The sequence below is a fragment of the Saccostrea cucullata genome, unplaced genomic scaffold (assembly GCF_032062105.1).
Source record: "Saccostrea cucullata isolate Sc308-1 unplaced genomic scaffold, CSIRO_AGI_Scuc_v1 ctg7581, whole genome shotgun sequence".
In the NCBI taxonomy this organism is placed as follows: domain Eukaryota; kingdom Metazoa; phylum Mollusca; class Bivalvia; order Ostreida; family Ostreidae; genus Saccostrea; species Saccostrea cuccullata.
Genome location: NW_026927826.1, coordinates 17,067 through 31,128, shown reverse-complemented (window position 1 = coordinate 31,128; position 14,062 = coordinate 17,067). Strand labels below are relative to the sequence as shown.

Genomic DNA, 14,062 nt, shown 5'->3' with positions numbered 1-14,062 from the left:
GGCCCAACGAGGGCCCTTAATTGGTCAATAAACGAAATAAGTGCAGATGGGTGTGTAATATTTTGATTAATAAAATTTAACTGTACAATCATGATAATGAGGGACCTATATTGATATACTGCGTATTTTTACATTTAGGTCCCTGGTTCCTGGTAAACTGGTATTATTCAATCTATTTTATTAATGCTGTCGATTTTTTTAATAAAATGTTTATAATACATTTTTATAGTGTATTTTTACTAAAGAATTTAATGCATGTTTTAATGAAATTCATACAAACAGAATATACGGAAAAGAGGGGGGTGTCTTTTTCCTAAATATGCAAAAGCCTTATGTTTAAAAAATTAAATTCAATCTGTTCATCAAATTTCAATTTAAATTAGGCCCCTACTCCCTCCCCTAAAAAAGAGAAATATTTGACAAGTGTAGCTGGCTGGAATAAACATGATTATTTAAATGGATGCATAATCTGGGTTCTAAATGTAATGTTTTTCCCCGCTGGCGCCCCTTTAAAAACTCTTCTGTGATTGGAGATTAGAAATTAAAATGGCGTTTTTAGATATTGAGGAAGATTGTTGGATGTTTTCTATCACGTAATATTACATCAAATGACTCAAGATTTAATCCAAGGTATGTGCATTTTCAAACTGAGATGAACTTGCACAATATTTCTATAGTTATTGTTTAAGTTATCGATTTAGAGAAGTGAAAAACGATTCAATCTCTGAGTAGGAACCGAGGAATCTCGGGCGGGATGTGAAATGGAATGCATCTAGTTAACCAAGATCCATTTTCTTTGAAAGTTCTAAATTGGCAACGAGGATGATTCCAAATGCGTTTTCAATGTGTAAATTTATATTTAGACTTAAAATTGACTTCAATGGCTCTATGGTCATTTAATATATGGCGCCAAATGTCATGGGTAATATGTTTTACGGTGTGACCGTTGGGGCGAGCGCAGTTGTACCATCGAGAAAACTTGAAAAATATTTATCAGCCACTTCAAACATCAAGCCGCACGAGACGTCTCGACTACCTGTGACGTCACACGACGTCACGGAGCTCGTCGGAGCTTACGGAGACAGCCGAGCGTCTGGTTGAAACTATAGACCTTGTGCAATTTTGGTCGAAAAACATTGCAGAGTTATTTTTTGTTTATTTAAAAAATATCTACACACTGACAGCCTTTCATGCTTTACGTTATTATTTATTTTATTTATTTATTTATTCGCGCAAAGGACATTGGGTAGTGCAGGAATTCTGGGAATGTTGCACAGAAAAATTTGCCTGACGTATGTACATATTTCAATCCGAATTTCCTCTGTTCTTACACGTTAGTCTATTGAGCTCGCTTTGCGAGCGTCGCTTCGCGACGCTCGCTGCGCTCGCTATTAATCACAGGGGCTTGTGTAGAAAATTAGTACTTGACTACTTCGGTGTTTTTTCTCCGAGGTACTAATTTTCTAACTGATTTAACTACTTTAACTATCTATTTTGCTGTAACAACATTGAAGAAGCATAAATGATGATTTTTGTGTGATTTATTGAAGTTTCTAAATTTTCAAGTATTGATCATTTTCACCAGTCTAGTTGAACCCTTAAACGGGGGTATACCCCCAAACGAGGGTTTTCAGTCCCGTGATGCAATGCGCAAGAACAGTACCTATTGCCGTATCCAATATAAACATCTATCTTAAGAAAAAAGACCGATAATATTATTTCTGCTATAAAATTGGTAAAATGTCAACAGAAAAAAATCAACAGGTTAAGTTTTCCATAATTTAAATTTATAATGAGGAATACAAAATATTTTCTATCATTTCAAGAAATAATTTATGAATTTTTGTGTGCCGTTTCATTTAAGATTTTATTAAACTATGGACTTTGAATCACAAGGAAAAGTATTCTCAGAATGAGGAAAATATGAATATTGAATCTAGATTAATATAAATATAAAATGTATTCATGTTTTCTCCAAAACGATCATTTTTTTTTTAGCTCACCTGAGCTGAAAGCTCAAGTGAGCTTTTCTGATCACCCGGTGTCCGTCGTCCGTCCGTCCGTCCGTCCGTCTGTCTGTCCGTCCGTCCGTCCGTCTGTAAACTTTTCACATTTTCAACTTCTTCTCAAGAACCACTGGTCCAATTTTAACCAAACTTGGTACAAAGCATCCTTGGGTGAAGGGGAATTTAAATTGTTAAAATCAAGGGCCAAGACCCCTTCCAAGGGGAGATAATCAAGAAAATACGAAAATAGGGTGGGGTCATTAAAAAATCTTCTTCTCAAGAACCACTGGGCCAGAAAAGCTGAAATTTATGTGGAAGCATCCTGGGGTAGTGTAGATTTTAAATTGTTAAAATCATGACCCCCGGGGGTAGGGCGGGGCCACAATAGTGAATCCAAGTTTTACCTAGAAATATATAGAATAAATCTTTAAAAATCTTCTTCTCAAGAACCACTAGGCCAGGAAAGCTGAAACTTATGTGGAAGCATCCTTGGGTAGTGTAGATATTAAATTGTAAAAATCATGACCCCCAGGGGTAGGGCGGGGCCACAATAGTGAATCCAAGTTTTACCTAGAAATATATAGAATAAATCTTTAAAAATCTTCTTCTCAAGAACCACTGGGCCAGGAAAGCTGAAACTTATGTGGGAGCATCCTTGGTAGTGTAGATATTAAATTGTTAAAATCATGACCCCCGGGGGTAGGGCGGGGCCACAATAGGGAATCCAAGTTTTACATAGAAATATATAGAACAAATCTTTAAAAATCTTCTTCTCAAGAACCACTGGGCCAGGAAAGCTGAAACTTATTTGGAAGCATCCTTGGGTAGTGTAGATATTAAATTGTTAAAATCATGACCCCCAAGGTTAGGGCGGGGCCACAATAGGGAATCCAAGTTTTACATAGAAATGCATAGAATAAATCTTTAAAAATCTTCTTCTCAAGAACCACTGGGCCAGGAAAGCTGAAACTTATGTGGAAGCATCCTTGGGTAGTGTAGATATTAAATTGTAAAAATCATGACCCCCGGGGGTAGGGCGGGGCCACAATAGGGAATCCAAGTTTTACCTAGAAATATATAGAATAAATCTTTAAAAATCTTCTTCTCAAGAACCACTGGGCCAGGAAAGCTGAAACTTATGTGGGAGCATCCTTGGGTAGTGTAGATATTAAATTGTTAAAATCATGACCCCCGGGGGTAGGGCGGGGCCACAATAGGGAATCCAAATTTTACATAGAAATATATAGAACAAATCTTTTAAAAAAATCTTCTTCTCAAGAACCACTGGGCCAGGAAAGCTGAAACTTAAGTGGAAGCATTCTTGGGTAGTGTAGATATTAAATTGTTAAAATCATGACCCCCGGGGTAGTGCGGGGCCACAATAGGGAATCCAAGTTTTACATAGAAATATATAGAACAACTCTTTAAAAATCTTCTTCTCAAGAACCACTGGGCCAGGAAAGCTGAAACTTATGTGGAAGCATCCTTGGGTAGTGTAGATATTAAATTGTTAAAATCATGACCCCCGAGGTTAGGGCGGGGCCACAATAGGGATTCCAAGTTTTACATGGAAATATATAGAACAAATCTTTGAAAATCTTCTTCTCAAGAACAACTTGGCCAGGAAAGCTGAAACTTATGTGGGAGCATCCTTGGGTAGTGTAGATATAAAATTGTTAAAATCATGACCCCCGGGGGTAGGGCGGGGCCACAATAGGGAATCCAAGTTTTACATAGAGATTTATTGAACAAATCTTTTAAAATCTTCTTTTCAAGAACCACTAGGCCAGGAAAGCTGAAACTTATGTGGAAGCATCCTTGAGTAGTGTAGATATTAAATTGTTAAAATCATGACCCTCGGGCATAGGGCGGGGCCACAATGGGGAATCCAAGTTTTACATAGAAATATATATAGAACAAATCTTTTAAAAAGATCTGCATCACCCAAGTTACTCAGGTGAGCGATGTGGCCCATGGGCCTCTTGTTACATAAAAAATTCAAAATATTTTATTTAATTCTTCTAAGGTATAAAAGACAATAAATTCAATGAACTGCATTATAATTTTTATTTTACACTGTATTTTTGAACACTTCCTGAGCATGATTACCGATAATAAAGACTTTCACCGAGAATGAAAGACAATGATAACAAAATTTTACAAATGGTCTTAAGGTATTTAGAAAAATCTGTGTTTCGGGACAAGCCACAGTTAGAATATGTCCTGTATGCTTGCAATGTAGCAAATCAAAGGGGATCCGCTCTGACATAGTTTTGAAGAATACAAATGTTGTGTAAAATTAACTACCAATTTATCAAAAACAAACCTTTTTGAGATTTTATATGCCTTTTATCCCAAAAGATAAATCCATTTATAGATGAAAATCAAACTTTTTTTCAATGTTTTTCTCGCTTTAAATTTACCAGCCATGTTTAAATCCGGAACTCTCTGGGTTATACGTAGTAAATGCATTAAGTTGGAACCAGTTATATAGCCTATGTATTTTGCTACATTACCAATACACGGAACTAATTCTATTTGTTATATCTGATCCATAGTACAATATCATTTTAACAATAAAACATGAACATTCTATGATATCTAGTAATGAAGATGACAGCTGACTGCATGATGCATTAGCTGAAATTATCATGATTAGGGGAAAGACTAATAGTTTTCAAGATTGGTGTGTTTTAGCAAGGGCAAGATTTGGAAAAAAGGAAACAACAGGGACTGCAAGATATTACGAGATTCCAAACAGTTGTGAATCTATGTGATTATTTCTCTGGTTTAATTTTAAACAACATATTATATATAAAGTGTGGTTAATCTTCATTTTATTTATTTTACTGCAGTAGGTAATGGCAGAAGAACCAGACAGTGGAAAAATTGATAGTCATGATGATGTGAAAACTGAAGGCAGTCAGAATGAAGACGACAGAGCATCTGAAGATGTCCCTCAAGAAAGTCAACAAAGTCGGGATACCCCTAGCCTCATTCTGGGATCAAGGCTTGAGGAGCCCAGCAGTGACAGTGCAATGGCTAGACTTCTTCTTGCCAGCTCCATGGCTCAGCGAGACATGGCAATAATTGACCGAGAGACACCCTCTAGTGCCCTAAACCTGTCTGTTCCAGATCACGGCGGTAAACACAGACACTCCCCACATCAAAACTCACTGGTGAGCAGAGATGTTAGAAGTTTTGGATCATCCAATCACAGTCAATCACCACCCGTGTCTGATGTGCAACAAAACTCTGATGGTCTTGGTGTTGGACCGGGGAATTCCCAGATCGACAGCATGCAGCCTGACATGATGGATTATGGGAAGGATGCGACGTACCTGTTACCTGATTCGTCACCGGAGTCTTCCCCTATGGACCCAGTGATGACCAATGTTTATAAATGTAGACTTTGTAGCTTTTGTACCTCAACCTACACACAGCTGCAGTTACATATGCCAAAGCATGGAGGTAAGAAGCTAATCCCTTTGGAGTAACATGGACACATGTATATACAGGGTTTACTTCATATATTTGATGTATTAGGTAATTTTTAATGTTTTGTTTTTTACATTAAGTTGAAATTGACTAACAGTGAAGTGAAAGATAATTAGTGAAGTGTGTCACATAATTTTGTGTTGATATTTATTTTAATTATAACATTTAAAAGCAAATAAAGACAATTAAGGTTCACTTTAATCACTCTTCAGGTGTAAAGGCACTGAAATGCCACCTCTGTGACTATACCACCAATGACAAGAGTAACTTCAGACGCCATCGTAGACTCCATGTTGGAAACAATCCCGTCAATGTTCTCAAGTGTGGGAAGTGCTCATTCTCAACCATACTGCCTCGAAAATTTCGAGAACACTTTGTGCAGGTGCACAATGAACACCTTGGTCCAAATCTTCCATACTCTCTACCCACACATAGCACCTACCCACCAGCCAATTACCCAGACACACAATACGGAATCAACCAACCCGACCTCGGAGGTCAGAACCTACGGCACACAACAGGAAGTGGGAACTTCTCGGCATCAAATGCCCTCCATTCTCTGCTTACAGGAATCCATCATCAGGTTCCCACAGTGAACTTTCAACACCAAACATATACTGCTCAAACACAGGGACTTCAGACACAGTTTGGAAGCTATGTGGCACCTATGAGGCAACAGGCCAATGAGGAGAATCACCTGGCCTCTAATTACCTACGCTCAATAGTTTCATCTATTATGAATACTCACCCAACTCAGAGAGTACCCCCCAGCAGCACTATTACATCCTCTGGGTACTATCTTAGCCCCTCAGGACGAGACCATCCTCATGTCAGTGTTGCCCAACCCACTTTAGTGTCGGATGGCAGGGGCCACCCAGTTAAAATTAAAGTGGAACCACCCGAGCGTGAAGACACCCCAGATGTTTCCAGTTCAGTGATACCAAATCGCCAGCAGGGTTTCCCCGACAGTCTAGGAAGTCTATCATCATATCATCTGCAGCATCAGAAGAACTTTATGGGATTAGATAGTAATGAGGCTTCTACTTCTATCAGGGCAAATTCAGCAGAATCAACAAGTTCATCTCAGGCTGAAGGGCGGTCTAACAGTGTCAACACCACGGTGAAAATTGAAATTCAAAACAGAGGAATTCAGTGCAATCTTCCACACATTAAGACAGAGGCTTGCTTTGACACTTTTGTTTCTGTAACAGACCAAGGTGTGCAGTGTGAACTAGGGCACCTGCCACAACATCAAAGGTCATCAACCAATGACACAGGGTCAAGTTTGCAGTCAGCCAATCGCTGTCACCATTGCGGCATATCATTTGAAGATGAAGTTCTGTATTACATTCATGTAGGCTGCCACAGCCACACTGACCCATTCGTGTGTAATGTCTGTGGCAAACAGTGTGGTAACAAATATGGTTTCTATTCTCATATTATGAGAGGACATCAGTGCTGAAAAAGTTTTTCACAAATGTTTAACTTTGAATTTTTCTAGGACACTAAGGACAAGAATTAGTAATTATTATCAAAACATATTGAACAACAAAGTAATTATATTGGAAGCATTTTGCACTTCAATTTGTTGTATTGTGAATGTACAAATGTTTTGTTCAGTTCATTATTTTTTTTACTCAAGTTTTTGATCTCAGTGCACAAATTTTCACAAGAGTAGCTTCCCTTTTGTTTCACTTTATGTAATAAAGATCTCTAGATTTATTTTATAACTTATCATTGCCATGTACTGATACTGAACAAAACTTTATTTACTAATTATGCAATATTTCTTAATTTTTTTTTTTTTTTTTTGTTGCATTTCTGGAAAATATCTTGCATGTTTATACAATGGTTATATATTAAGTACACTCTGGCAAAATAGCTTCATCACATGTTACAGGTACTTGTATGTGTTTTGATTTATTTTTGTATGTTATAGGAGTTCATAGAACTGAATTTAAACATTTTCATATCCATGCAATTTACCTATAATTTAAGCTAGCTTGATTAGCCATTACTTATTGAGCTTTATCATGTTATAGTTTTGTTTAAACAGCATGATAATGTGTACAAGATATTTATCGTGTGTTTATTCTGCAGATTTTTAGTAGAAAGAATATATATCATTAGGGTATAGGTTAGATTGAACATGCTTTATGTAGACTGACATTCTATGATAATTTATATCCATGTGACGAATAGTTTCAAAAACTAGGATAACTCGGAGAACATGCATCAGAATTCTACTAAAAAGCGAGAGTACACATTTTACCTTTACATATCATTGACCCTTTCTTTACTTACCAAACCATAATTAGACTACCAAAGCAAGCATTTTTATAAGAGTAACATGATATAAATTTACCAAACCCGGTTGAAGCAATATGCACGTATCATTTAAAAATCTAGATTTTTTTATTGAGAAAATATTGTGGCAGCTGAAAATTTTCATCACTTTAACTTTATTTCATTGACAAGATCTTAAATTCATTTTTTGCTCTGCATTTTTCTATCAGTAAAATGTACTTAATTGAAAATAGACTTACATAGTGGGTGTGTCTTGATAGAGTTTTAGTTAGTTGTCATTTAGAAGTCCCAATGTGTTCAAATGAAATAATAAAATTGCCTAAATAGTTATGGTTATTATTAAAGATACCATATACTAAGTGACACATTTTTGATTTGGAAAGCCAAGGGTAAACATGGTTAAAGTACAAAAAATAAGCAAAGATATCTTTTAAAAAGTCGAAGAACAGGGCTCTCTGGAAGACTTTTTTAAAAACAGTCCTTTGAACTTACTATTTCCTACCTATATGAACATGAACAAATTTCCTCTGAATTTGGGTAAAAATTTTGTGTTTACCAATTTTGCATGATGAAATTATTTTTTACCAATATAAAAACTCGTGAATATATGTTTTGGTATAATCTGTACATATGTATATCCATTAAAATATGCATGCATACATATTCATAGATTAGATGGTAATTGAAATGCAAATGCAAATGCAAATGCTTTGTTGAAAGGGTAACAACATTTCTCTATGCTTGATCAAATCATTTGAGATTGTTTCTGATTGAGTACGAGAGTTCTCAATTCATAATTATTACATTTATACTAGTGTGCATAAAGGTTTATTAAATCAAAATGTTATTAGGGGGGATAGGTTGTTTGTTTTCTTTTTCCATGTGTAATGAAAAAATTATTATATTATTGTTTTTTTTTTTTTTTAAATATTGTTATGCATTTAATGTACTATTAGTATATGTTCTTTGTCCAGTGTTTGTGCAATACCCAAACAAAAGCCATAGTTATGTTTACTTGTTATAGTTCTTGTGGCCAGTTAATATGATTTCTGCCCAATTTTTTTTTAAATAAGAAGGTTCTTAACACTGCACAATGAATTCTTTAATTTTTTTTATTCAACCAAGAGAATGTAATTGAATAGTGTACATGTATTTACATGGAGATTCCCAATATCTGTTAAACAGCATTCATTCCACAAGATCACTAATGCTTCATTCTCTTGGAACATTTTTCTTATTGAAATATGGATAAACCCCAGATGTTGAATATAAATAATATAACTCTAATTTGTACAACTTTTAAAAATTTTCAATGTCGAAAATATTCATTTATGTTTAGAGTCTCCTTAACTGAAACAATTTCTAAACCTTTTTTTTTTCTTGGAAGTGGGGTAGGAGGGAGGAAATATTGTGTTATTTTTTTATTAAAATTTCTGTAAACTTCATGAAATCAATACCACTGTATTAAATATGTTAAGGAATAAGAATTTTTTATATATACAAAAACTTACATGTACTTATACAATCCATCCCAAAAGCAAATGGTTTGTTAAGACAAATAATTTTTAAGGGTGTGTATACATGTGTATTTTGTATTTGATTAAAATCAATTTTAGCTTCATTTTCTGGTGCTTATAATCATGTATGATTTGTTTTTGTTTTTTTTCTTTGCATTTTATACAAGTTTTTAGTGGTTTTTAGTGTTATTGTAATGTTTGTATGTACCAGTATTTCTTCCTTTGAAAGCTTACCAACAATATTTTTCTTATCATATGTCTCTCTCAAAGATTGTGCCTACTTGTACTTCATGGAATCTTAAAGTTCTTAATTCTTCATTCATATGCATGTAATGCACAGAAATGTTCATGCTAGTAGAATTATTAGGGAAAAAATATAATTTTTTGCTTGTGGATACATTTATAATATTGTATGCATGTGCTTATTTCTGTAGAGTGATTCATTATGTCTTTTTTACAATTGATGCGCAGAAGCAAAAGCAAGAGAAGGGATGAATCAAATTCTGCTTAATTAATTTTTTTGAAGGATTTGTTTTTTCTATTGAATTTTGAACAAAATTTTTTTTTTTTTTCAAAATATCTGTATTTCACACTTTTATGATTCCATTACAGACACTATGAAATATCATTTAGTGGAAAATGTAAAGATTTATTGTTGCAATTTTGAATTTAGTATATTACATGCAACACAAATTTAATCACGCTCTCTCTTTTTTAAAAATCTTTTTTGTTAATTATTGGGGAAGGGGAAGCAAACATTTCAACTAAACATAAAATGTTATATGAACATTTCCACTTTCAGGACTTTAAAAATACATGTATTTTAAATAGAAGTGATTGATAGAAATCACTAGGTACAGCTCCTTTTCAATAAAGTGGACAGTTCCATGTATGTTTCAAAATCTTTTTCTGTTTTATCTATACTTTAAATATATAAGTTTTTGCCATGACATTTCATTTTTTACTGAAGCTTGGTTTTAGGGTATTTAAGAAGTTTTGTAAAAAAGGAACAAAACATTCAAATAAGTTTTTCCATTCTTTAAAACTGGGTATGAAATGGGGTATATAGAATGTTTTGCTTTAGAAGCACTTGTCTACCTCCATTCTGAAAAGAAAAGAAAAGAAATTTATAAATCAAGGAACATTCATCTGGTCCATAAACTGCAGCTTTGATATATTTTCCTAGAAAGAGTTTATGTTAAAACTGTGTGATTACGGAACATAATTCTTTGTTTCATTTGTTTGTTTTTGTTGGTTGACATTTTGTACTTTCATAATTTACCTTAAAGAGGAGCTTTATATATTGACATAATTTTCCCCCTGTGCGCCAGGGCTTAGCTTTATTCTTAAGCATATGTACTGTAATCAGTTTCAAAAGCTACTTTTATACTGTGTTTTTTCTACTATACAAGAAGTGTTATCAGTTTTTTTTGACAGCTAAAGGCAAGCTTTACCTTTACTTAAGGACCATGTCAAATGTGTTTCCTATAGTACTGAAAACTGCTCCATTGTTCAATTGTAAAATAACAAAGTAAAATGTTTAATTTCAGGATTTGCAGTTACAAAAACTGATTTAATCATACTTTTTTGTTTAAAAATTAAGTACACATTTCATAATGCTAAAATCTTATACAGTATTTTAAAAAGTTCATACAAAGATGCAGATTTCCCTCTGATAATTTCAGTAATGATGAATAGGAGACACATTTGACCTGGTATTTTTTGTACTTTGCTGTTGTATGTTAGTTATAGTCTTTTATTGCTATATTGGTTACTATGGCAGCATGTTGTAATCTGTTATATTACTGCTGGATAATAAAATTGAATTTACCAATGTCTTTTGCAATGGTTCATTAAAAGAAATTGATAAATGATAATGATATAAGACTTAGTTCAGGGTCTTATGGATGCAATGGTTTATGTCACCTTTAAATTGTGTAGTCTGTTCATTAATGACCATGATGTAAAATTTTTACATTTTGAAAGTCCCTTGTTCTGGTGCAGAAGTTTCTTGTATGGCCAAGATATAAACAGTTCTTGAAAGTTAAACTGAATTCGGTCCTAAGGTATAAAAAAAATCTTAGTACAGTGTATTACATATCTTCGCTAGCCAAAGATTTCTGATTTGCTACTTTCCTCTGAGACGTTATGGTCAAAGACTAATATATGAAACCATAACGATACAGTTCTGCGGCTAGCACTGGAAAAGGTCACATGTAAAATGCTGTTTTATATATATATATATATATATATACACACACACACACCCACACACACACCCACACACAAAAAGGCTGCAGCTTTAAATAAGTCCAAGTGATTGAAGAAGTACGTACTATAGTAGGTCAAACTGAGGCCTTGAGGTTGTGATAGTCGTGATGTCAATGATGATGTACATATGAACTGTGAAAGCCCATCCTTCTCTCGTGCAAAATTTTACCATATTAAATTTTATGAAAATTATGCCAAAACTTCCAAGGTCAGAGAGTAAAAAAAAAAAAAAGAATCGTAAAGGCCTTGACACAGGTAATAATAATTTATCATTATCAATCCCTTAAAAATTCAACGAAGGCTGGTTCCAAGTCGACTTCATATTTATAAAACATATCCACAAAAACTAAATATCCTTTACACCGCTTTATTAAGTAATAAATGAAACATTAATAACAAGCATCATAACAATATATCACAGCTTCTTAATCTTCGTCACGAAAAATGTCGAATTTTTATTTTCATTATGGAGCGAAATTCCTTCTGTGGTGTTCTTATGATAAATAAGACAATAGCGAAAATCCACAATGAAAATAAAATCTTTTCCAGAAGACTTCATTCATTTTTCCTTTCACTCGCAGAAGTAACGAACATAGTAGATTTTAAGATTGAAATCTTACTGAAAGGAGAAGCATTCACCAATAGCTTGGATGCCAAAGACAACTGCAAAAGATCTCCATCCTTGGACAGCCTTTGGTGGAACATGTATCATTTTTGCCGATCCAATTCCACTCCGTATTATAGCGTCATAAATAGCATTGGTGCAGAAAGATTTTCCGTCAACATTATCGGTGTATCCTGGTGGAGGGGCACCATTAAGTGTAGTATGACGTAACTACATGGCAATTGCAAATTTATTATAACGATGATTTGTATAGGCTACTTTGCTGACAATTTCTGCATTACCACCTTCCCCTGTCGTAATACAGAGGTTTCTACGCGTCTTTCCATAATGATTTGAATGACAGTCAAGCATATCTAAGGAGTTTTCAGATATTCTTTTGGTAGGACCCTACAAATGGAAACTTTGTATTTAGTGGTTTCTTTTTATGAATACTCTCATAATTCGCGATGCAAAGTTTTAATATAAAGCGTTTAAATACATTATATGTATATTAAGTACGCTTGATTTATAAAACAATGTGTAGTTTACAGCCAAAACTCAAAATTAATTACCAGTAACTAAACCCTCATCTAGGGTAAACCTTTACTATTAATTTGAGTTGATCTATCGATACAGAAATCTTGTTGAATTAATTTTTGTGTTTGTTAATCAGTGTTAATCAGTGATGTCATGACAATAATGCATACTTTTGCTCTCATGTGTCAATCAGTACGAGCATTTGCATGCGTTTTGTATGTTATTACGTGTGTCATTACGATTATGCAAAACGAAGTATTTCAAACAGACACTGATAAGTGATCAATAGTAGAGTTCACTACATACATTATTCATTTGCATTTGCAGACTTGCGGTAAATTGAATCAGATTGACTATACATTCATGGGAATTATATGTCTAACACTATGCCTATCCAAAAACAAGAAATCTATCTTTTTAGTTTATATGATGCCTTTTTCGGTACATGGACAAGAATATATGTATGTTTTGACAAAATAAGAATACCTTGTATGTGATAAAGTTAATGCAATTTTTGTTATCATTGTATAAGTTGGAATCAATATCTTACCATTTGTGCAAAACTGTTTCGTTTCAACACCTTTATTGCTTCAGATGCGACTCTGTTCCTCGGCGCCCAACGTGTCAAATTCATTAGCTTCATTGAATATTGGCATCCAGGAATCTGACAATGGAGTGTCCCCCCATCTCCTCGTTTGTTGTTTAGGGGGAACTTCATCCGCCACTCCCTTGCAGTTTTATCCCTCAGCTGAATCAAACACTCCTCACAGAACGTGTGACCGCATGGCAAAATCCGAGGCTTCCGGAAAAGGTGATGACAAATATGACATCGTAGAACCGCATCGTAATCAAGAAAATCATCGGCTTCGTCGCTCTCCTCGACATTTGATCCTCCGTTGTCGCTCATCCCCCGGGCAAGAGTCAAGATCCTCCAATTCATTCAATAATTTCCAGATCTCTAAAAGTATTAAGACACTGGATCAATTCCCTCCCATTGTTGCAGACTCCAGTCTAGGTAACCGGTTGTATAATATCGATCGTCTGCTCAGCATCAGCAGCTGATAGCTGCATCATAATACTGATCCATCTTCAATGCGTGGAAGGAAATGCTCCGTTACCTTAATAATATACCTTGTATCGATGTTTGATTAATATGGAGTTTACTTAATTAATGGTAAATATATGGCATGTCAAACGTTGCAATATTCGATAATCTTGTGATGTTTATTCAAAATCTTGTGATGTATGTTCGAAATCTTGTGATGTATATTCAAAATCTTGTGATGTATATTCAAAATCTTGTGATGTATGTTCGAAATCTT

The 14,062-nt window shown here is 34.4% G+C and overlaps 1 protein-coding gene and 1 pseudogene across 1 annotated transcript; one reads left to right on the top strand and one right to left on the bottom strand.

Annotated features, from left to right (window-relative positions):
* Window positions 1-540: 540 nt before the first annotated feature.
* Window positions 541-7,304, top strand: LOC134275594 (protein hunchback-like). The gene is made up of 3 exons (XM_062757863.1): window positions 541-630; window positions 4,862-5,477; window positions 5,717-7,304. Exons 2-3 carry the CDS (start codon window positions 4,868-4,870, stop codon window positions 6,964-6,966), a joined length of 1,860 nt encoding a protein of 619 aa, XP_062613847.1. The 5' UTR covers window positions 541-630; window positions 4,862-4,867; the 3' UTR covers window positions 6,967-7,304.
* Window positions 7,305-11,950: 4,646 nt separating this feature from the next.
* Window positions 11,951-13,792, bottom strand: LOC134275592 (uncharacterized; annotated as a pseudogene).
* Between the last annotated feature and the right edge of the window lie 270 nt (window positions 13,793-14,062).